The 22,781-nt window shown below is 44.2% G+C and overlaps 1 protein-coding gene across 4 annotated transcripts in view; it reads left to right on the top strand.

The window, feature by feature from the left end:
- The window catches only part of LOC106573206 (cyclic nucleotide-gated cation channel beta-3), a 28,048-nt gene extending 5,624 nt beyond the window's left edge, over window positions 1-22,424 (top strand). For 3 of the 4 annotated variants that reach the window (XM_014148026.2, XM_014148027.2, XM_045696977.1), the window contains 25 exons: window positions 167-221; window positions 351-439; window positions 2,078-2,420; window positions 2,664-2,816; window positions 3,058-3,117; window positions 4,393-4,657; window positions 4,788-4,824; window positions 8,944-9,100; window positions 9,310-9,327; window positions 10,723-10,824; window positions 11,166-11,320; window positions 12,332-12,520; window positions 14,438-14,646; window positions 14,829-14,879; window positions 15,016-15,102; window positions 15,180-15,244; window positions 15,456-15,578; window positions 15,663-15,804; window positions 16,042-16,201; window positions 16,284-16,381; window positions 16,485-16,568; window positions 16,725-16,843; window positions 16,962-17,108; window positions 20,135-20,321; window positions 20,461-22,424. In XM_014148026.2, the coding sequence (XP_014003501.1) occupies window positions 167-221; window positions 351-439; window positions 2,078-2,420; window positions 2,664-2,816; window positions 3,058-3,117; window positions 4,393-4,657; window positions 4,788-4,824; window positions 8,944-9,100; window positions 9,310-9,327; window positions 10,723-10,824; window positions 11,166-11,320; window positions 12,332-12,520; window positions 14,438-14,646; window positions 14,829-14,879; window positions 15,016-15,102; window positions 15,180-15,244; window positions 15,456-15,578; window positions 15,663-15,804; window positions 16,042-16,201; window positions 16,284-16,381; window positions 16,485-16,568; window positions 16,725-16,843; window positions 16,962-17,108; window positions 20,135-20,321; window positions 20,461-20,685 (3,320 nt within the window). In that variant the 3' untranslated portion in view covers window positions 20,686-22,424. The remainder of the gene's footprint in view (window positions 1-166; window positions 222-350; window positions 440-2,077; window positions 2,421-2,663; window positions 2,817-3,057; window positions 3,118-4,392; window positions 4,658-4,787; window positions 4,825-8,943; window positions 9,101-9,309; window positions 9,328-10,722; window positions 10,825-11,165; window positions 11,321-12,331; window positions 12,521-14,437; window positions 14,647-14,828; window positions 14,880-15,015; window positions 15,103-15,179; window positions 15,245-15,455; window positions 15,579-15,662; window positions 15,805-16,041; window positions 16,202-16,283; window positions 16,382-16,484; window positions 16,569-16,724; window positions 16,844-16,961; window positions 17,109-20,134; window positions 20,322-20,460) is intronic. The other variant, XM_014148028.2, reaches the window with a different exon arrangement.
- Window positions 22,425-22,781: the final 357 nt, after the last annotated feature.

Here is a 22,781-nt window from a genome sequence, read left to right on the forward strand (position 1 = left end):
CTAGTCCTGGACTAAGAAGCATACTCAATGGAGGATCTCAATTGAAATAACTTTCTAGTCCCGGACTAGGCTTTATCTGTGTCCAGGAAACTGGTCCTTATAGTCTAAATCTACTAGCTGTACATCTATGCTACTGTTGTACACCTGTCTTCTCCTTTCCTCTCAGTTTTGTCGCCACCTCCTGAGTCTCTCAAAGGTGACGAGGACTCACAAAACTCCAAGTAAGTTTCACCCGTGGGCGCTATGCTACTCCTGTCACAATGTAGGCTCAGCTGTCTGTATGTGTCTGTTTGTAAGTTTCTGTGTTCCTTTCGGCCCGTTAGTAAGGTGTTTCTCTATGTGTGTCACAGTGTCGTGGGCTGGTTTGTGACGGGCCTCGGCCTCAAGATGCCACAGCCTGTCGCGAGATCAAGAGATGACATTGAAGTTGTGCAGAATGGTAAGTGTTTATTATTATTGCTTTTCTTTTTTACATTTCTCTTCCCTTCAAACTGATGTCCCAGTTCAAAATAAAATCAGATCGTAAATCACATAATAGACTCACATTCTATTTCATTTATTTAATTGTCTTTTTTACTAAGTGTTAAAGAACCGAAGAGACCGTAACCCTCTCCTTCTGTTGGTCTGTTTCAGACAGACCCTAACTCAGTCCATCTTCTGTTGGTCTGTTTTAGACAGACCCTAACTCAGTCCATCTTCTGTTGGTCTGTTTCAGACAGACCCTAACTCAGTCCATCTTCTGTTGGTCTGTTTTAGACAGACCCTAACTCAGTCCATCTTCTGTTGGTCTGTTTTAGACAGACCCTAACTCAGTCCATCTTCTGTTGGTCTGTTTTAGACAGACCCTAACTCAGTCCATCTTCTGTTGGTCTGTTTTAGACAGACCCTAACTCAGTCCATCTTCTGTTGGTCTGTTTCAGACAGAACCTAACTCAGTCCATCTTCTGTTGGTCCGTTTTAGACAGACCCTAACTCAGTCCATCTTCTGTTGGTCTGTTTTAGACAGACCCTAACTCAGTCCTTCTTCTGCTGGTCTGTTTTAGACAGAACCTAACTCAGTCCTTCTTCTGCTGGTCTGTTTTAGACAGAACCTAACTCAGTCCATCTTCTGCTACTGACATAGATGATTGTGGACATTTATACAGCTCAACTGATCAACCCGGTAGCTGTGAGACATTGCTTCAAAAGAAATTGAACTCCCCTTTCTTTATGGATTTCAGATATTTTTGTTTGATTTTAAATGTATATTGTCAGTGTATGTCAGTTTATTAAAATTACCTGTTTGTCTGTTGATGTCGGTTATTCAACTCTTGCCGATATGTAGCAGGAAATGGGTCTTGTCTTCATTGAAGTAATCTTTGAAGTAATGTGGATGCATTAAGAGATTATATTAGAAAATACATACAGACACATAGAGCTATCAGGCAACATTGATACTCATAGTTTTTGTACATGAAAGATACCATATTAAACTACCATCTTGTATTGTATGCTTGTGGCATAATTACACATCAAAAACTTAAGCCATGAGAGATTATTTTATGACACTACAAAAGCGCACACAGAAAAACGACATGTTTTGCCCTTGTGACCTATTCTCATCGCCTTGAACTATGTGGCCTAAGGTTGTAATGTTATTTATTTTGATTTGATTGAATTTACTTGAGTGAAATCCACCAAAGAGGATTTGACAAACACAGTCAAGGCAATCAAGTTATTATAAAATAGATTAGAAATGATGACATAATGTCTGAACAGTATGGCTGACAGTAAAAAAAACGTGAAATATTGTAAAAAATAATAAAGATGTCATATGAAATATTATGTGTCATGTTAAGAGATTGATGATATGAAATTCAACAAAACATTTTGCACAGTATTCCCTTGTGCGTATTGCTTTTAAACGGAAAATAAAATAAGAGGATGCCATATTTTAATTGTGGATTTCAAATATTTCCCTCAATTCAAATGCTACACCTCCAACACAGTTGATTGTTCACATTAACATGTTGACTCTGGGTGTCATGTCATCTCCATACAAAGACAGTGACCTACTGTGTGGCTGCTTGTCCCACAGTCTCTAAACAACCCAAAGCAGTGGACCTGGTTCTGGAGGAAGTAGTAGAAGCAGACTTGAAGGATCTGAATCAGGAAGTGCCATCCAAGGCTATGCAGTCAGAACCACCACAGCCTTTTAAGCCCGCACAGACGACACAGCCAACACAGACGACTCAGTCACAGCCGGCACAGCCAAAACAACCAGTGAAACCAGAAGAGCCTGAACAGACTCTTCCAAATGTGCCAGAGTCTACAACACCATCACTGGAGGATGCGGAGACTCAGACGGGCAGGTGGACTCCCTTCATAGAGAGCATCAAGAGAGAGGCTGAGGGCGTAGCTATGGCTACCATGGAGGAACGGTAAGGAAGGAGTCAGACAAGATCAAATATTTATGTAGAATATCACAGCAGCCTACACACAGTCACTAATTCACACATTCAGTCTGGTTATGGTGATCCAACAAAAGTTGCATATATCTTCTCATGTTAACCAGATTTTCTTTTTTTTCAGTCTGACGGAGTAATACAATTAGCTAAATAAAGTTAACTTGGGTGCTACACATGACATACTAGTAATATCCCAGAACGTGCACATCTCTGCAGGATGACCCAGGAGCGCGTGGATTTGGTGCGAATGGCGGAGGAGGTGGCCAGACACACAGCTGAGACGGCCATCAGGCAGATGCAAGAGGCACAATCAATCAAGCTTTCCATTCACAGCCAGGAAGCCCTTCTGGAAGAAGACGAGGACCCAGAGTAAGTTGTCACTCAGGCCTCAACCTCCTCAGGGTCCCCTGCCTACTCCAGAGAGAATGCATAGGCTAGCTGCAACCACCTGCTGCCCTAGACTCATATAGAAGTAAATGTAACATTTATTGGGGTCATGGTTTGAGACAACTGGCCATAAACGTGTGAAGTCCCTATATGCCTGTACACGTATGTGAGGGGAGGTAGGACTGTGTTTGTCTTATCTGTGTCCATGTCATGCCCTGAACAGGTTACACATGCTACGGGAGGAGGAGAGTGAGGTGGAGCACACTAAGAATAAGATGACAGAGTAAGATATACCCACTCGTACACTCTTAGAAAAAAAAGGTGCTATCTAGAACCTAAAAGGGTTCTTCAGCTGTCCCCATAGGAGAACCCTTTGAAGAAGCCTTTTCAGGGTTCTACCTGGAACCAAAAAGGGTTCTCATATGGGGACAGCCGAAGAACCCTTTTGGAACCCTTTTTTCTAAGCGTGTAGAATAAGATGGTTTAAGAATAACCTGAACAAAGAGAGGGGAATATGCCCATAAAGGTTCTACAGTACCTTTGTGAAATTCACTAGCTGCCTCAATGCTTCTCAGTGAAAAACAACAACAGTAGGCTATGTGTTTGCACTCTCAATTGGTAACTTGTTACACCAATGTAAAGTATTTTCCTCTGCAGGACCTGAGAAAGTGCTTAGTGTCATATTATTTAGATATTTGCCAGGGCAAAAACCAAAACGTGCACAGGGGGCTCATGACCCAGTTAGGGATATCCTCCCATAATCCACTGCAAACTAGCCTATCATCAACAATTTGTGTAATCACATTCACAACGAGCATTTCTTGTCCAGGCTCGTTCCAAATCTCTCGTGGATGCCCGCTTAGCGTCATTTCATCCTCATCCTCATAGAAACCACATCGCTTCCCTTGGCAAAATGGTCCCCTCTCGACGGTTGCCATAGCAACTGAGCGCACTTCCTATTTTTCCGCTTCGACGGGGGTGAAGGATGGCGCAGGTTTGTCTCGAGTGAATCCATTGAGGGAGACGATTCTCTCTCTATTTCAAAACTTTTAAACCCAGCAGAACATTTGCAGGCTTGACAACATATTCGTTCATGTCGCAAAGATGCGTCTTAGGAGGGAAACTATTACCTTATGCACTCGAAATATCTTGAGTGTCCAAGTGAGTACTGTAATTAGCCGTCAAGGCTGCCTTGTCCATATTATGCGAATTGTTTTTGACCCAGATGTAACACTTATGTACCTGTTGCTAACCGTTTACTGGCAACAAACTAAATGTCTGAAAATATGTTTTGTTTATTCCAAACTGTACACTTATTTCTTCTAGGGAATTATCTTGATTGGCTACTGAACTGGTTGCTACGTTGATTACATAATGCAGGGTATTAGTAGGCTAGCATTAGCTAGTGAGCTGTTTTGTTGTTGCTCTACCTATGCAATATGGTGTCAGGTGGTTATAGGGGGGAGGCATTATGATCATCAGGGAGAGACATTGTGTTGTGTTCATATCACTGTGTGCATATTTCTCTGATGTAGCCCTAACTGCCCATGTACTGTAGGTGTCAGGTGTGTCCTGCTAGGGAGGAGCCAGTGGATGCAGCAAAAAGTGACTCTGCATCACCCGACGTTGAACCAGAGCCCCAGGAAGAGCTAGAGTCCCAGAGTGCCTCTCCATCCCCTCCTCCCAGCCCAGAACCAGATCCAGTCAAGACAGCAGAGCCTGAACCTAAACCAAAGGCCCAGGATGCCAAAGTAGCACCTGAACCGGTGACCCAACAACCACAGAAAGCAGAGGACGGAACCGCACCTGACACCACTACCAAGGTAAAGTCACAGTGAGGGTTTCTCCTGAGGCCTGTGCAGCTGTTGTACCTGTCAGTAAATGCTATTTCCTGCTGTTGTTCAGTCACTCATGGCTGTTCTGTTCCTTTTTTTCTGCTTACTGTCTCTGCAGGAGGAGGGGGAGACTGCAGAGGAGGGTGGCTGTGGTGGTAAGTATTTGTTCATTATAATACGCTTGTGTTTATGTTTGTAAGGGAATATTGTAATTTAATGTGTTTCTTGGTTTGAACGTTGCAAGTCCCATGATGGACCTGACCAATCCTTTATCTGTAGAGAATGCATTGCATTGCATTGCAGTGTGTGTGTGTGCGTGTGCGTGTGCGCTTGCGCGTGCGTGCATTCATGATCTCTCACAGTGTAGGGATGAATATTTTCCTGGAACTCTACCAAGTTTCAAACCGGGAATAATTCATATTTATCCAGAGTGTCCCGGGAAATACAGCAAAGTGCCTATTTAAAGTGTTTAAAACCAAGATATGGTCACTATGCCAGGGTTCTCCCCAAATAAGAGTGGCGCAGTGCCACTTTGTTGGCTTGGCTGCGCCACTATGTAAAGATTTCAGAGTAAATTAAACTGATATTTAGTAATGATACTATCTTTGAACAAAGTTGCTAAACTTGCTAGATAACCTCCTTCATCGAGTTGATGATTATACAGATAGCAGATCAGCTCATGAATAACGGGGAGATGAAGAGTGGAAACTGTTTAAATATCATTATACAACGGTTGGGTCTAATCCTGAATGCTGATTGGTTAAAAGCGCAATCCAGCCGGTGTCTATTCCACAATTTACCACCGGCTAAATCTATGACGTTAAAATGCCTATTAACTCTGTTCCATCTGACTGAGCAATCTACTGTCTCATCAGCCCAGGCAGGGAGGTTATAAACTTGATCTCCACTATAAAAAGCATCTAGACATTATCTCACATTTCTTTTAGGCTAACATGTAGTTTTCAACAGCAGAGATTTGTATAAACCTTGCTGTCTGCCTCTCCGATATTTGCAACATTGTTTCAATATTCAAATTGGATCTCCAACTGTCCCATAGTAATGAACAAGTAGGGGTCGGGAGTCAGGACGAGAGAGAGAGGCATGCGAAATCATGAATAAGCTTATACAAAGAAATGTCAATTGAAAACAGGTCAAACGAAACGAAGTGCAGCTAGTTTGCAGTCTTTCCAGCTTCAGTTTGAAGTGATTGTGTTGGCTGTGTTGTTGGCTAGCTCCTCTGAACAACAGTGTCCTGATGCGGAAGCACATTTTCTATGCCAGGCAAAATCGTACCTCATTAGCTCATTGTTATGGATGTATGCAAGTAAATGTCACTAGAAAACAGCTTAAACAAATGCAGCTACTGTTGTTAGCCGTAGTTGGCTAGCTAGCAAGCAAGGGATAAGAACGATGCCAGCCAGTATGGCAACGGAACATTTAGAACGAATGACTGGGTCACGTCCATAAATACAGAACAAAAAGACTGAACGACCGAGTCGCGTCTCTGGCAACCGAACCGATAGAACAAGGTTAGCAACCCCAGATTTTTTGGGGGACTATATATTGTGGAATGATGAAATAATATGAATAAATTCATTAAAATTAAAAACAAATATGAAAATGTCATTATTTGAATATGTTGGTAACCCGTTGTATAAAAGTGATAATGCCCTCGAAGTCGACTTCGTCACGGGCCTAACAACACCCGTGCCAATATATCCTCCAAACACCAGCTTCTAGGGCATTATCACATAAACGCATCTTAACGGGGACCAACTCTGTTTTAAAATATCTGTATCTACTCTCATACCGTTTGTTGATCACACATTCTCTACCGAAGCTCTCGTATGGGCAGCAAGTCCAGACTGTGCAGAGAAGAAGGGGAAATGTCAAAACATACTGTACAGACTCAATGGTTGCTAACATGGGAAGAAGCCTGTCCATGATAGGGCGTTTCGCTGTCTTCTTTACGTCTCAGTCGACCAGACAGGGCCTACAGGCCCTAGTTTGGTCGGACCTGGACTACTGCCCAGCTGTGTGGTCATGTGCGGCAAAGAAGGGCATAGGTAAATTGCAGTTGTTCCAGAACAAAGCAGCACGTATCGCACTTAGATGTACACTGAGGGAACGTGTCAGTAACATGCATGTCAGTTTCTCCTGGCTCAAAGTTGAGGAGAGATTGACTGCATCGCTATTGGTCTTTGTGCGAGGTATCGATGTGTTGAAGGCACCGACCTGTCTGTTCAAGCAGTTGGCACACAGTTCAGACACTCATCGGTACAACACAAGTCATGCAACCAGAGGTCTCTTCACAGTCCCCAGGTCCAGAACAGAGGCTGGGAAACGCACAGTATTAAATAGAGCCATGGCTACATGGAACTCTCTGCCACCCCAGGTAACTCAAGCTAGCAATAAAACCAGTTTAAAAAACAGATAAAAGAACACCTTACTGCACAAAGGGGACTGTGAAGAGACACAGCTATTTTATATATATTGAATTGAAATTTGCACTGTACTATGTATTAGACCTAGATATTGTGTGTATGTACTGATATGAATATTTCTTTCGACGCAAAACCCACCATTGGTGTGTCAAAGACCTTTATTTTCGTAACCATCTGACCATGGTCAGGTGACATGAAAGTAGAGCTCTTTGTCCACGCACACCAGTGGTGGGTTTTGCGTCGAAAGAAAGATGCATATGCAGAAAATAACCCCATACGTACTGTAAAATATGGTGGTGGATCTTTGATGTTATGGAGCTATTTTGCTTCCACTGGTCCTGGCGCCCTTGTTAAGGTCAAGTTTACCCAGTAACAGGACATTTTAGACTATCTGGTTGCTAGTTTTTGTATTTTTTATTTTTGAAATATAAATAAGGGTGACAATAATCATGGACCTGACTGTTTATATCTTTTTTTTGAGGAGGGGGGCGGGGGCCCCCTAGCGGCCTAAGTGACCGCTTATGTCGATTTTTCCCAGGGCCGGCCCTAATTAGGATGAGTGTTGTCTAGTGCTGCCTGACTGACGGTATTGTGCTCTCCTCCCAGTCCCTGCCAGCTGTGATGCAGTAAAGAGCTGTCTCATGCGTGTTCCCCACGCGCCTGCGTGCCTCGACAGCTTCAACAACCTGCTGAAAGAGCACAACATCGCCCCTCCTAAAATTCCCCCCATGCCCCAGCTCCCCACCAATCTCTCCCAGTTTACCTCCCAGGTCACCCAGCTAGTGCCCTCTCTCCCCCCAGAACTTGCCCAAGAGCTCTCCCAGTACACTCGGCCATTCACCCAAATGTCCCAGCGTGTTTCCCAACTGCCACAACAGATCTCTCAACTGCCCCAAATGATGTCCCAACTGCCCCAGCAGCTCCAAGTTCAAATAACTCAGGAGTTACCCGGTCTACCCACCAACCTAACCCAGCAGTTATCGAACATACCCCAAACCCTGGCCAATATCCCCAGCCAGATATACAACTTACCTCAGCGAGCGGGACAATCCTACACCAACGTGCAGAACCGCCTGAACAGCCTTATGCCTCAGGATGCCTAAGCAGCAGCAGCAGAATCCTGACCTGGAGATGGACCAGATGATCCGCCAGGTCCCCCTCCACCACCGCCCCCAGACCCGCACCCCCTCCCCGTCCTCCCCCAATAGTACCCTGGAGATGCCCAACGTGCCCTCCTACCCCCAACTGCCCCCCATCAGCCTGTCCAGGCAGCTGTCAGGGCTTTCCAACCCTGCCTTCCACATCGAGGACGACCCCACGTCCGCTCGGCCCTCAGGTGATTCAGCGGCAGCCCACAGACGTCCCGCTGTGGCATGATGCCCCGTTCAGTGCTGTGCCGTGCTTAGATCTGCTGGGCTATGTTGTGTTGTCGTCCGTTGTTGACACTAGTACTGCGTTGGTCGTTGTTGTTGTTTGGATCCTGTGGTTCCAGGAAGCTCTTGCTTTAAATGGTCTACTCTGTTTGTTCTCTATGTGTTTTGTTTTTGTTCTTATAGATTAGTTTCAGCTGTCTGTTTTGCGATAGGTAATGTCTGTTTTGTGATAGGTAATGTCTGTTTTGTGATAGGTAATGTCTGTTTTGTGATAGGTAAGCCTTCAAGTGGCACTTGAACAACAGAGGAAGAGTCAGAGTATAGGCCACTTGTAGTGTTCTGTTTAGTGTCTAGCATGTGTTTACCACAGTACAAAAGCCTCATTACTATCTGTGTTCCCCATAACATCCCCGGAGAATAGTTGAGTCAAATTAGTGTGTTCCTGTTTCTTCCCCAGCGAGCTCCAGGCTCAGTGTGCACCCTGCTGTCAATGTGGAGGACGTGGATTCAGGCGGAGGAGGGCACCATCGACACATTCGCCAAATCCTCACCCCCCAGGACCCCAACCTCAAGACCCTGACCGTACCCAGAGTGTCCAAAGCCTGCCGCCAGAGGTGAGCCCACACTCCCAACTGAAATTGCTTCCATTTGGAATAAGGTTATTGTACAAATGTAAAGCAGCTAAACACATAACCGCTGTCTAAGTAATGTATAATACTGTACTAGTTCTACTACCATTGAATTGATTTATTTCCCAATCTATAATTATATCTTCTAAATGTATGTTTTCTTTTTCTCTCCTATATTGCTTTGGCCAAAACAGCAAAGTTGCTGATAAAGAGTAAGAACGGAGCATGGATACACAATAGTCGATCTTAAACCAGGGTTCCCCAACTGGCGGCCTGTGGGTGGTTTTATTTGGCCCCCCAAGTTTTCTGGGCAAATTTTTAAAATAAAAGTAACATGTTTTTTTTTGGGGGGGGGGGGACATAATAGACTGTAAAAACACCAGGAAATCAGCTCCAAGTGATTTTCATTTAAGAAATCTGTTCCTAAGTATTCCCACGCATAATAGAGAGACACGTGATCATATACATATGTAAGCAAAGTTTGAAATAGTTATGTTTTAGTCAAATATTATATCTGTTCGGACCTCTTGTGTCCAATTTGCAGTCTACGTTCTGTCCCCCCGACCATCCGCTCAAGGAAAAAACGTCCCCCGGCTGAATCCAGTTGATGCTCCCTGTCTTAGACTGTATTTCAAAAGTGCAGTGCTCTCTGTTTTGTTTGTGGATAGCCCCATCCGCATGGTTGTGTAGTGTGTCTTTACCTCTCCTTCTACTGGCTGTGCCTCTCATGTTCACCTGTGTTTGCAGTCCTTCGTTCGGCTGCTCTGCTTTGTATTGCGTTGCGCTGTTCTGTCTCATGTTGTGAAGCGTTTGTTCTGTTCTGTGTTTCTGTTGTCTGCTATGGCTGTCAGTCATGTCAGTACTAATAGACAATCAACAGAGTATCTTGCACTGCATCTCCAGTGTGCCATCTGGTCGTCTGTCCCGGGACTCATTATACGAATGCTTTTGCTGATTGTTTGTGATTATGATTCTCTCCCTCTCCTACCTCATTCTGTTTCCCGGGTTTGCTTCATCCTCCTCTCTTCCTCAACCGTCTCCCCAACCATTGGAGTTATTCCACACGCACACACGCTCACGCACACTCTCACTCTCTCACTCTCACACACTCCTCTGTCCCTATTGATGGATCCATGGGCTGACCTAGTGAGAAGAATCCCAGGAAGATGTCAGATATGCAGTCGTTGTCACGTCAAGGATCCATCCTTCCATCAATCCACAAGTCACCGTTTGTCATCATCAACAATTCCCCCTGACTGCATCGCCACTCCTTCATCCCATCCTAACCTGTGTGCCTCTATAGTTTTTATAATTGTTTACTGTATACTCAAAAGAGCTGATGCTCAAGATAGTTCAGTGTACATGAATGTTAAACCAACATAATGATATCATGGTCGACCATGTTCCACATACTGTATTCCCTACGCTTCCCTTCCTGTGTAGAATGTAATGCCCATGGCAAGGCCAATACTGCAGGGAACACTCTGATAACAGGGCAGGGTCCAAATGATAGCAGCCTTGGTCTTTCCTCTCCATCTGTCTCTGGATCAGTTCTGTGCGTAGTTTCCTACTGTGCCTCAGTGTTGTTCCCTGCCTCCCCACCACAGAAAGAACCTGCACTCTCAGAGTGAGGATGATGATGAAGAGGAGACTGAGACCGCAGTGAGGGCGTGGCCTAGCCAGTCCAGCATCCTCAGCGGAGACGATGGGTGAATACTGATACCTCCACATCCCCGCTGTTAGCTAGCTACATGTGTCTCCTGCACAAAATGTGTTGGCCAGTGGGTGTCGACAATGTGGTCAGAATGACCTTTCTCATGGCATCGGTGAATGTTTTTAGAAAGGTTGACTGAAATTCTGACACTAAGAAGTTTGTGGGAGACATTTTCCATTTTATTGGTGCTTTTATTCACACCAACATAAGAAGAGTCCGTGTGAGACTGTGTGTCGTTCATATTTACTTCAAGAGAACAGTGATGTCAGGGAAAGTGTTTGGGACAGGTGTGTGTGTGTGTGTGTTAATTAACCCATGGATGTTTTGTGTTTGAAGGCTAAAGGAACGGCCTGCGTCGTCCGCTAGCCAGGCCAGCTACGTGGTGAACGAGCGCCTACAGGAGCTGGTCAAGATGTTTAAGGAGAGGACAGAGAGGGCCAAAGAAAAACTCATAGACCCAGATGACTCTGATGATGACAGTCCCACTGCCTGTACGTAACACGTTTACACTTTGGTCATGTGCTCAATATACACAACACTTGCAACACATAGACAGATACAGTTACAAACACACATGGGTTACGAACAATGAGCCTGTTTGACAATACTACCAATAGGGGCGCTAATGTCAAATGAGACCGTAATACTCCCAAAGCAATTGGACATTTCGGAAAAGTAATTCACTCCATGGCTAATGAAAGACAGTTGTTGTGAAGGGTTACAAGAGCTTTTATTTCCAAGTGCTAACACACAGCCACTCACAACACAGCTCGGGCCCTTCGGTCACGCACAAGTGAGCCGCATCAGGAAATACTTCCGCAAATACTTCTTTTTTTTCTTCTTCCCCAGAGTCAGACCAACTCATGGATACCATTTGTACGTCTCTGCGTGCAGTTTGAAGGAAGTTGAAGGTAGCACATTTTTAGCTTTGTGCAATTGCTGGAAATCTCCAGGAACTACCAACCAGCTCCTCTCAAAAGCAGGGAAATATACCTTCTAACTACACCAAAGCTGGGTGGTTGGTCATTTAACGCCTTATAAAGCTAAACATGGTAATCAATATTTTATAAATTCGTTAATTTCACTGATAATCCTAAGGAACAAGATTCTCCACTTCCTCATTCTGTCCCGTTGTCGCATAGAGATGTATAGAGATCGTAACATTTTGTCTATCTCAATGGCCGTACTCTCACGGACGCCATAATGAGACAGATACAACGTTGCGATCTCTATACATCTCTATGTGTCAACTGGACAGAGTGAGGAAGGGGATAAAATATATATTACCATGTATAGCTTTGTAAGACTATAAATGACCAACCACCCAGCTTTGGTGTAGTTAGAAGGTATATTTCCCTGCATTTGAGAGGAGCTGGTTGGTAGTACCTGGAGATTTCCAGCAATTACACTAAGCTAACGATATGCTACTTTTAACTTCAAGTATCCCTTTAACCTGACCTTTCACCTCTGACCTGTGACTCTCTTCTCTGTCTCACCTGCAGCCCCTGCGAGAGCTCCAACACCTCCTGCGCCTCCAGAGGAGCCGGAGGAGGAAGCACAACCAGCCTCCCCTGACAGGGAGATGGAGGAGCGGCAACCCCAGTCTAGACTGTGCTGCAAGGTGACGCCTCCTCGCTGGATCAGAGCCCTGCTTCACTACCGCTTCCCCGCTAGCATCGACCCCTTCACCAGTGAGCTCCCCCTCCCCCTCCGCCGAGCATACACTACCTCTTCTTCTACTCCTCCTTTAACCCTCCTCTCTCATCCTCCTGCTTTCTTCCTCCCTGCTCCTAATCTTGTAGTCAACCCTCTTCATCGCCTCCCTTTTCGAATCCAACTCTGTTGCCATTTCCTGTGTAGACTTCCTTTTGCTTTTATCAGAATGTTAGTTTGGCTCCACCAAGTGGTTAATGGGTTGATCTTTCAGTGACCTAAATTGTTGATCCTGTCATTCAGTACCAGTCAAAGGTTTTAGAACACCTACTCATTCAAGGGTTTTTCTTTATTTGTTCTATTTTCTACATTGTGGAATAATAGTGAAGACATCAACACTAGGAAATAACACAAATGGAATCAAGTAGTAACCCAAAAAGTGTTAAACAAATAAAAATATATTTTATATTTGAGATTCTTCCAAGTAGCCAAGCTTTACCTTGATGACAGCTTTGTACACTCTTGGCATTCTCTCAACCAACTTCACTCTCTCAAACAGCTTCATGAGAAATGCTTTTCCAACAGTCTTGAAGGAGTTCCCACATATGCTGATTACTTGTTGGTTGCTTTTCCACTCTGCGGTCCAATTCATCCCAAACCATCCCAATTGGGTTGAGGTCGGGTGATTGTGGAGGCCATGTCATCTGATGCAGCACTCCATCACTATCCTTCTTGGTCAAATAGCCCTTACACAGCCTGGAGGTGTGTTTTGGGTCATTGTCCTGTTGAAAAACAAATTATATTCCCACTAAGCGCAAATCAGATGGGATGGACCTATCACTGCAGAATGCTGTGGTAGCCATGCTGGTTAAGTGTGCCTTGAATTCTAAATAAATCACAGACAGTGTCACCAGCAAAGCACCCCCACACCATCACACCTCATCCTCCATGTTTCATGGTGGGAACCACACATGCAGAGATCATCCGTTCACCTACTCTCCATCTCACAAAGACAAGGCGGTTGGAACCAAAAATCTCAAATATGGACTCCTCAGAACAAAGGACAGATTTCCACTGGTCTAATGTCCATTGTTGTGTTTCTTGGCCCAAGCAAGTCTCTTCTTATTATTGGTGTCCTTTAGTAGTGGTTTGTTTGAAGAAATTTGACCATGGAGGCCTGGTTCACACAGTCTCCTCTGAACAGTTGATGTTGAGATGTGACTGTTACTTGAACTCTGTGAAGCATTTATTTGGGCTGCAATTTCTGAAGCTGGTAACTCTAATGAACTTATCTTCTGCAGAGGTAACTCTGGGTCTTCCTTTCCTTTGGCAGTGCTCATGAGAGCCAGTTTCCTCATGGCTCTTGGTGGTTTTTGCGACTGCACTTGAAGAAATTTTAAATGTTCTAGAAATGTGTCGGATTGACTGACCTTCATGTCTTAAAGTAATGATGGACTGTCATTTCTCTTTGCCTATTTGAGCTGTTCTTGCCATAATATGGACTTGGTCTTTTACCAAATAAGGCTATCTTCTGTATACCACCCCTACCTTTTCACAACACAGCTGATTGGCTCAAACGTATTAAGAAGGAAAGAAATTCCACAAATTAACTTTGAACAGGGCACACCTGCTGGTTGAGAGAATGCTAAGTGTGTGCAAAGCTGTCATCAAGGCAAAGGTTGGCTACTTTGAAGAATCTCAAATATAAAATATATTTTGATTTGTTTAACACTTTTTTTGCTACTACATGATTCCATATGTAATATTTCATAGTTTTGATGTCTTCACTATTATTCTACAGTGTATAAAATTGTAAAAATAAAGAGAAACCCTTGAATGAGTAGGTGTCCAAACTTTCGACTGGTACTGTACCTGCTCTTTCTTTTGAAGTGTGGGGATGATGCTTAGGGGACTTCAGCCTTTGCTGGTGATTGACCCTGCTCCTCTCTGTCTAGATCTGGTCTATGTGCTGTGGCTATTTGTCGTCACCTTGGCGTGGAACTGGAACGTGTGGCTGATCCCAATGCGCTGGGCCTTCCCCTACCAGACCCCTAGTAACATCTACCTGTGGCTGCTAGCCGACTACCTGTGTGACCTCATCTACATCCTGGACATCATGGTCTTCCAGCCCCGCCTGCAGTTTGTCCGCGGTGGCGACATAGTGGTGATTCAGCCAGCTTAAGGCGACATATAACTGCAGTTGTTAAAGGGCACTATGTTGACGTATTCCATGGAGACCATGCTGCCAGACGAGAGTTTATGTCTCAAATAGATTTCCCAGATAGATCACACAGAAATACACGTCAAAATCATTGATGCATGTGTTTTTCTTTGTTTACATTGCAGTTTGACAAAAAGGACATGCGAAAGAATTACATGAAAACTTTCCGGTTCAAGGTAGATCTTCAGCTGAAAATGTTACAGAATTCACTACTGAATAGCTTTGAATAAGAGGCTGTTTTTAAGTGATGTAATGAGGTGTCCGTTTATTTTCTGAGCGTATCTGTGTTGACTGCGTTTCCCTGGGTTCCAGATGGATGTCATCAGTCTTGTGCCACTGGAATTGTTCTATTTTAAAACTGGGATCAACCCACTCCTCCGCTTCCCACGGCTACTAAAGGCAAGGCTCACCTGCCACCTGTACAATCGTGTTATTCACACTGCGATGAAAATATGTAATCTTTCTGAATTCTCCAGGTAATGTCTTTCTTCGAGTTCAACGACCGTCTTGAGGCCATCCTGACCAAAGCCTACGTTTACAGGTGAGCACAGTCATCGTGTTGTTTCGATCTGTATCGCCATGGTCAGATCACAATGAATAGGATTATATGGACAGGGGGGGACCTGATCCTAGATAAGCACTCCTATTAATGTGAGATGCTTTTAGAATGCAGGCCCTGGTCTTTCTGAGAGAAGTGAGGGGCAGCTCAGTATGTATAACCCAGTCTCTTTCCTTCTGTCTGGTTTGATTAGAGTGATCCGGACCACCAGCTACCTGCTGTACTGCCTCCACTGTAATGCCTGTCTGTTCTACTGGATCTCTGCGTATGAAGGTCTGGGCTCCACGAAGTGGGTCTATGATGGAAAGGGCAACAGGTGTGTGGAATCACCTTCGTTAACCTCATATCTTTACACTATCATCTTTTAATTGTCCCTGTAATCCAATTTTTTTTTTCTTAGTTACATCCGCTGCTACTACTTTGCTGTGAAGACTCTGATCACCATTGGTGGACTGCCGGAGCCCACAACGCTCTTTGAAATCATCTTTCAGCTCATCAACTACTTTGTAGGAGTGTTTGCCTTTTCCATCATGATAGGACAGGTTGGTTACCACATTATCAATACATGTGTTTGAGAGTGCATTATGTAAAATATGATAGTGTGTTTATGGATGAAATATCTATATGTTATGATATTTGCTGTTTAATAAGACTACTACTTGTTATCTAGCTCTGAATACTTATTTGACCATTTGTGCTATTATAAGCTGATTAAACTGTTATCAATGGCTGTTGTGATTGGTGTCGACTCCTGATTGGGCAATGACCGTCTCTTGCAGATGAGAGATGTGGTCGGTGCAGCCACTTCAGGACAGACGTACTACAGAGCATGCATGGACAACACTGTCAAATACATGGCCTCCTACCGTATCCCCAAAGACGTGCAAAACCGGGTCAAAACCTGGTACAACTACACCTGGCAGTCCCAGGGCATGCTGGGTAGGGACATGTTACTTTTCATTGGGTTGTGTTGATTTGCTTTGTCTTGTGTTGTGTTGACTCTGTTAGTGTCTCTATGCAGATGAACAGGAGCTTCTGGTCCAGCTCCCAGACAAGATGAGGCTGGACATCGCTGTGGATGTCAACTATGACATTGTCAGTAAAGTCTCTCTCTTCCAGGTGCGTAAGTCTTAGGGCCTCTTCAGGCTGTCTCAGACCACAGAAGATTTAAAGAGCGCTATCTCTCTATATTTCTCGATCAATGCTTTCTTCTTCCTTTCAGGGTTGCGACAGACAGATGATCTTTGACATGTTAAAGAGTCTGAGGTCTGTTGTTTACCTCCCGGGGGACTATGTCTGCAAAAAGGTAAAGGCTAAAGCTAGATCCACCTCTCTAGCGAGTCTCTTTTTTAATGTGTTTACTGTGCAGTCTGTATGCACTCTGCTCCTTGTTCTTTGTGTAAGGCAAACTGTAAAGAACAGGAGATCTGTCCAGTTGTCTGACTGCCCCTCTGTGTTTCAGGGTGAGGTTGGACGGGAGATGTACATTATCAAGGCCGGGGAGGTGCAGGTGGTGGGCGGGCCAGACGGGAAGACCGTGTTTGTCACACTGAAGTCGGGGTCAGTGTTTGGGGAAATCAGGTGAGCATCCTGATGTCAAGTCTGACGTGTGCTCTTTATTTCGCTGAAGCAAGCGCACACATTTTATCCAGGAAAAAGTACTTTTTCCTCCTTAAATGTTTTCTCTTTGGGTTGAAAGCTTGCTTGCAGTGGGTGGAGGAAACAGAAGAACAGCCAACGTAGTGGCTCATGGCTTCGCCAACCTGTTCATCCTGGACAAGAAGGACCTCAATGAAATTTTAGTGCATTACCCCGAGTCTCAGAAGCTGCTCCGCAAGAAGGCCAGGTGAGAGAGAGGAAAAAGTGACTAAAACCTACTTTATTTATTTATGGGAATCCACTGATATTATGGCTGCCTCGTAGTTCATCATTTTTAGAGTGTAATAGAGTACACTACAATTTTCTTTTGTGATTGTGATTTTTTTTTGCATTATTTGTAACTTATTTTGTACATAATGTTTCTGCCACCGTCTCTTATGACCAAAAAGAGCTTCTAGATATCAGGACAGCGATTACTCACCTCGTACTGGTCGAAGATTTTTTCTTTAACAAGTCGGACGCGAAGGATTTACTCCAGACACCTGACAAGGCCCTCATCCCGTCATTGGCAGGAGAAAAAGACAGAGATATCAGGGACGTAGGTCGGGGTGCCTTGTAAGGATGCGACGGCGAGTGGGTAATCTGCCTCTACCATCAGTTCTATTAGCCAACGTCCAATGATTGGTTAACAAAATAGACGAGCTACGATCACGAATATCCTACCAACGGGACATTCAAAACTGTAATAACTTATGTTTCACCGAGACGTGGCTGTATGAATAACATACAGCTGGCAAGGTTTACGCTGCATCGTCAAGATAGAACAGCCGCCTCCGGTAAGACAAGGGGTGGCGGTCTGTATATTTGTAAACAACAGCTGGTGCACGAAATCTAATATTAAGTAAGTCTTGAGGTTTTGCTCGCCTGAGGTAAAGTATCTCATGATAAGCTGTAGACCACACTATTTACCAAGAGCGTTTTCATCCATATTTTTTGAAGCTGTCTATTTACCACCACAAACCGATGCTGGCACTAAAACCGCACTAAAAGAGCTGTATAAGACCATAAGCAATCAGGAAAATGCTCATCCTGAGGCGGTGCTTCTAGTAGCCCGGGACTTTAATGCAGGGAAACTTAAATCCGTTTTACCTAATTTCTACCAGCATTTTAAAATGTGCAACCAGTGGGGGAAAAACTCTAGACCACCTTTACTCCACACACAGAGACGCTTACAAAGCTCCCCCTCGCCCCCTACATTTGGCAAATCTGAACATAATTCTATCCTCCTGATTCATGCTTACAAGCAAAAACTAAAGCAGGAAGCACCAGTGACTCAGTCAATAAAGAAGTAGTCAGATGATGCAGATGCTAAACTACAGGACTGTTTTGCTAGCACAGACTGGAATATATTCCTGGATTCTTCCGATGGCATTGAGAAGTGGCTTCAATAAGTGCATCGATGATGTCATCCCCACAGTGACTGTGCGTACATACCCCAACCAGAAGCATAGGATTACAGGAAACATCCGCACTGAGCTAAAGGCTAGAGCTGCCGCAAACCATCAAACAGGCAAAGTGTCAATACAGGACTAAGATTAAATTGTACTACACCGGCTCCGATAATCGTCGGATGTGGCAGGGCTTGCAAACTATTACAAACTTCAAAGGGAAGCACAGCCGCGAGCTGCCCAGTGACACAAGCCTACCAGACGAGCTAAATTACTTCTATGCTTGCTTCGAGGCAAGCAACACTGAAGCATGCATGAGAGCATCAGCTGTTCCGTGTGATCACGCTCACCGTAGCCGATGTGATTAAGACCTTTAAACAGGTCAACATTCACAAGGCCACAGGGCCAGACGGATTACCAGGACGTGTACTCCGAGCATGCCCTGAACAACTGGCAAGTGTCTTCACTGGCATTTTCAACCTGTCCCTGACTGAGTCTGTATTACCAATATGTTTCAAGCAGACCACCATAGTCCCTGTGCCCAAGAATACTAAGGTAACCTGCCTAAATGACTACCGACCCATAGCACTCACGTCTGTAACCATGAAGTGCTTTAAAAGGCTGGTCATGGCTCACATCAACACCATTATCCCAGAAACCCTAGACCCACTCCAATGTACATACCGCCCCAACAAATCCACAGATGATGCAATCTCTATTGCACTCCACACTGCCCTTTCCCACCTGGACAAAAGGAACACCTACGTGAGAATGCTATTCATTGACTACAGCTCAGCGTTCAACACCATAGTGCCCTCAAAGCTCATCACAAAGCCAAGGACCCTGGGACTAAACACGTCCCTCTGCAACTGGATCCTGGACTTCCTGACGGGCCGCCCCAGGTGGTAAGGGTAGGTAACAACACACTGATCCTTAACACGGGCTCCCTGTTCACTCATAACTGCATGGTCAGGCACGACTCCAACACCATCATTAAGTTTGTCGACGACACAACAATGGTAGGCCTGATCAACGATGAGACAGCCTATAGGGAGGAGGTCAGAGACCTGGCCGTGTGGTAACAGGATAACAACCTCAACGTGATCAAGACAAAGGAGATGATTGTGGACTACAGGAAAAGGTGGACCGAGCATGCCCCTATTCTCATCGACGGGGCTGCAATGGAGCAGGTTGAGAGCTTCAAGTTCCTTGGTGTCCACATCACCAACAAACTATCATGGTCCAACACACCAAGACAGTCGTGAAGAGGGCACGACAAAATCTATTCCCCCTCAGGAGACTGAAAAGATTTGTCATGGGTCCTCAGATCCTCAAAAAGTTCTACAGCTGCACCATCGAAAGCATCCTGACTGGTTGCATCACTGCCAGGTATGACAACTGCTCAACCTCCAACCGCAAGGCACTACAGAGGGTAGTGCGTACGGCCCAGTACATTACTGGGGCCAAGCTTCCTGCCATCCAGGACCTCTATACCAGACGGTGTCATAGGAAGGCCCTAAAAATTGTCAAAGACTCCAGCCACCCTAGTCATAGACTGTTCTCTCTGCTACCACACAGCAAGCGGTACCGGAGCGCCAAGTCTAGGTCCAAAAGGCTTCTAAACATCTTCTCCCCCCAAGCCATAAGACTCCTGAACAGCTAGTCAAATGGCTACCCAGACAATTTTTTACTTAACACTTATTTTTCTTGAAACTGCGTTGTTGGTTAAGGGCTTGTAGGTAACCATTTCACTGTAAGTCTACACTTGTTTTATTCGGCGCATATGACAAATACAATTTGATTTGTTTGATGTTTCTGGCTACAGGAATATGCTGACAAAAGACAAGAAGCCTCAGGAGCCTCCGAAGGAGCCGGCCCAGGTGATCCGTCCTCGGACAGAGACACCCAAGCTACTCAAAGCTGCTCTGGAGATGGCTCATCAGAAAACAGGCCTCAAAGGGACCCTTGCAAAGATTAAGGAGAACACCAACATATCCAGTATTTCTCTACAGGTATGGTATTTGCTGTATAAAAACACACACATTGTCTATACACACACAATGCACCCACCCACCCACAACCCCCCCACACACACACACACACACACACACACACACACTTGAATGAGCTAACCTCTCTGTTTCCCCACAGCCCTCAATGTCCTCCTCCCTGACCCCCCTGTCCCCAGTATCTCCGGTCTCCAGTCTGGACCCAGAGCGCAAGTCTGGCATCATGTCCCCAACCTCAGACAGCTCCACGTTGCTCCGCCCTGCCTCCCATTGTCACAGATGTGAGACGCTGTCCAAGGAGCAGGACAACGTGGCGGAAGAAGAGGCAGGAGAGAGTGTGAAGAGGAAAGAAAAGAGAAAGCCATGAGTTGTCTCCAAAAGCTTTAACAGCAGTCTTCATGTGGAGAAATGGATGCAGTTGTTTATCCCTCTGTACTCTGTTGCAGAGGGAGACCAGAGAGAAGAGCCATGGGTCCTAAAGATCATCCAATTATGTCATCCAATTATGTCTCAGGAGTCACAGAGTCACAGTTCCTGTTCCGTTATACCTATAGACTCTTTTTTTTTTACCTCACTGACTGTCTTATCCCCTTGAAACTTATGTATAGGGCCTAGGCTACCTAATTCCACAGGGATGCCGAAACGGATGCTAAACCCATGTCTTAGACATTGCACTATATGTTTGTGTTTACAATCCCAGGGGTAAATGTACCAATCAGCAATAATTGACACAGACATAATCTCATTACGGAGATAACAAAGCGGTCACACAGGGTAGAGCTGTATGGGTGTGGGGAGTGTGTGTGTTGGTGGGGGGGGGTCTCTCCAGGTCTTCTGTTATGTCTGCTTTCAGAAACAAATTCCTTCTCCTAAACCCTAGTTTTGTTAATTTCCTATTTATTCAGCAAGGGGAGAATTGTGATTGGGAAATACTATAGAGATGTTGGAATGTGAGGAAAGATTTTGCTGATGTTTATAAGAAATGTTTACGTTTTGTAAAGATCACCAGTTGTTTATAGTTTTGTTCAATGGAATATGTTATTTTTGCCTTATTTTTCATGGCCCTTGATGTAGTGTTTAGTGTTTCTGGGGTGAATGGGTCAAATATGTATATATTTTTTTAACTGAAATATTGAAGTGTACAGGCCTAGATTTAAAAATTTAAACAAATGTCAGCATGTAAATCTAAATATTGTTTTGTATGTGCACAGGTAGCAGTGCAGCTGCTGGTATGCTGTCAGTTCACCATGCCAGACAATCAAAGATTTACTTTAGAGCCAACAGCTATAGCTAACAAATTCATTTGGAATTTAGCTGAACAAATTATGACAACAGTTACAACAGATTTTGACATGACGGGTATGTTTAAATTGACTGTTTATCATTTTTTTACTAACTTGACAGATCAGAAGAAGACTCATGTCCACAATCTATACATGTACATTACATGTATGTTATTATTTCATGCTGTTAATCAAATGCTGTTTCATAAGTTCTTGGCTTGTAAATACATTGTAAATGGAAAACTAAATGGTTTGTATTTTCCATGAGTTTTCACAGGGAAATACTTAGACCCTTGTGTGTAGTTTTTCAGAAATCAATGCAAGGTTTTACATAATTATATAGATCCTATATTCCCACTTGGAATACATAAGGTCTAAAAACCAGCTACCGAAACTGCCAGACAATCTGTAGATTGAATGTGAATATTATTATCATGTTGGTTGACTACGTTCTTTGTGTGTTTAATGGCATGTATGGTGTAGGTAGGTCAGTGGTTCCCAACCTTTTTCGGTTACTGTACCACCAACTGAATTTTGCTCTGCCTGGAGTGCCCCATGTGCATTTTACCAGTAGGCCTATGGTCTCATGAATCTTCTCAAGTACGCCCTGTGGATAGGCCAAGTACCCCCAGAGGTCTTAGTACTGCTCATTGGGAACCACTGGTGTAGGTGACAAAAGCTGCCAGCATGCAACACATGCTGAGAAAAATAGCATTTGTGATGCACCAAGCAGCAAATCTGAATGGGTTGATATCACCATGATGAGTGTTTGATGTTTTTGTGGATTCTTTTAAAAATAAATCATTATGTGATTAAAAATAAATCCCTGTCGTCTTTGTGTGTTTGAGTGATATTACTGGCGATATGAAGCTTGAGAAATGGATATAGATTTACAATGGAAAATGGACACCACAGTAACATAACTCACAAACAAATCAGTTTTAATTTATACATTCATTTAGCTTGATTTCTACAATTACCAGCTTAGTAAAACTGCACAGTGATGTGAGTCTGAAAATGATGCAGAAAATATAATAGTAAAGTAGCTAGCTAACAACCACCTCTTCCTGAAAGCCCCTTTGTGTCTAGGGCTCTATTTCACTTTCTTAGAGGAACAGGACTAATTTAGATAATTCGATGTAGGTAGGCCGTGACTGGCCTCACACTTTTGAGGTGTCAA

This window comes from Salmo salar, chromosome ssa16 (assembly GCF_905237065.1).
Source record: "Salmo salar chromosome ssa16, Ssal_v3.1, whole genome shotgun sequence".
In the NCBI taxonomy this organism is placed as follows: domain Eukaryota; kingdom Metazoa; phylum Chordata; class Actinopteri; order Salmoniformes; family Salmonidae; genus Salmo; species Salmo salar.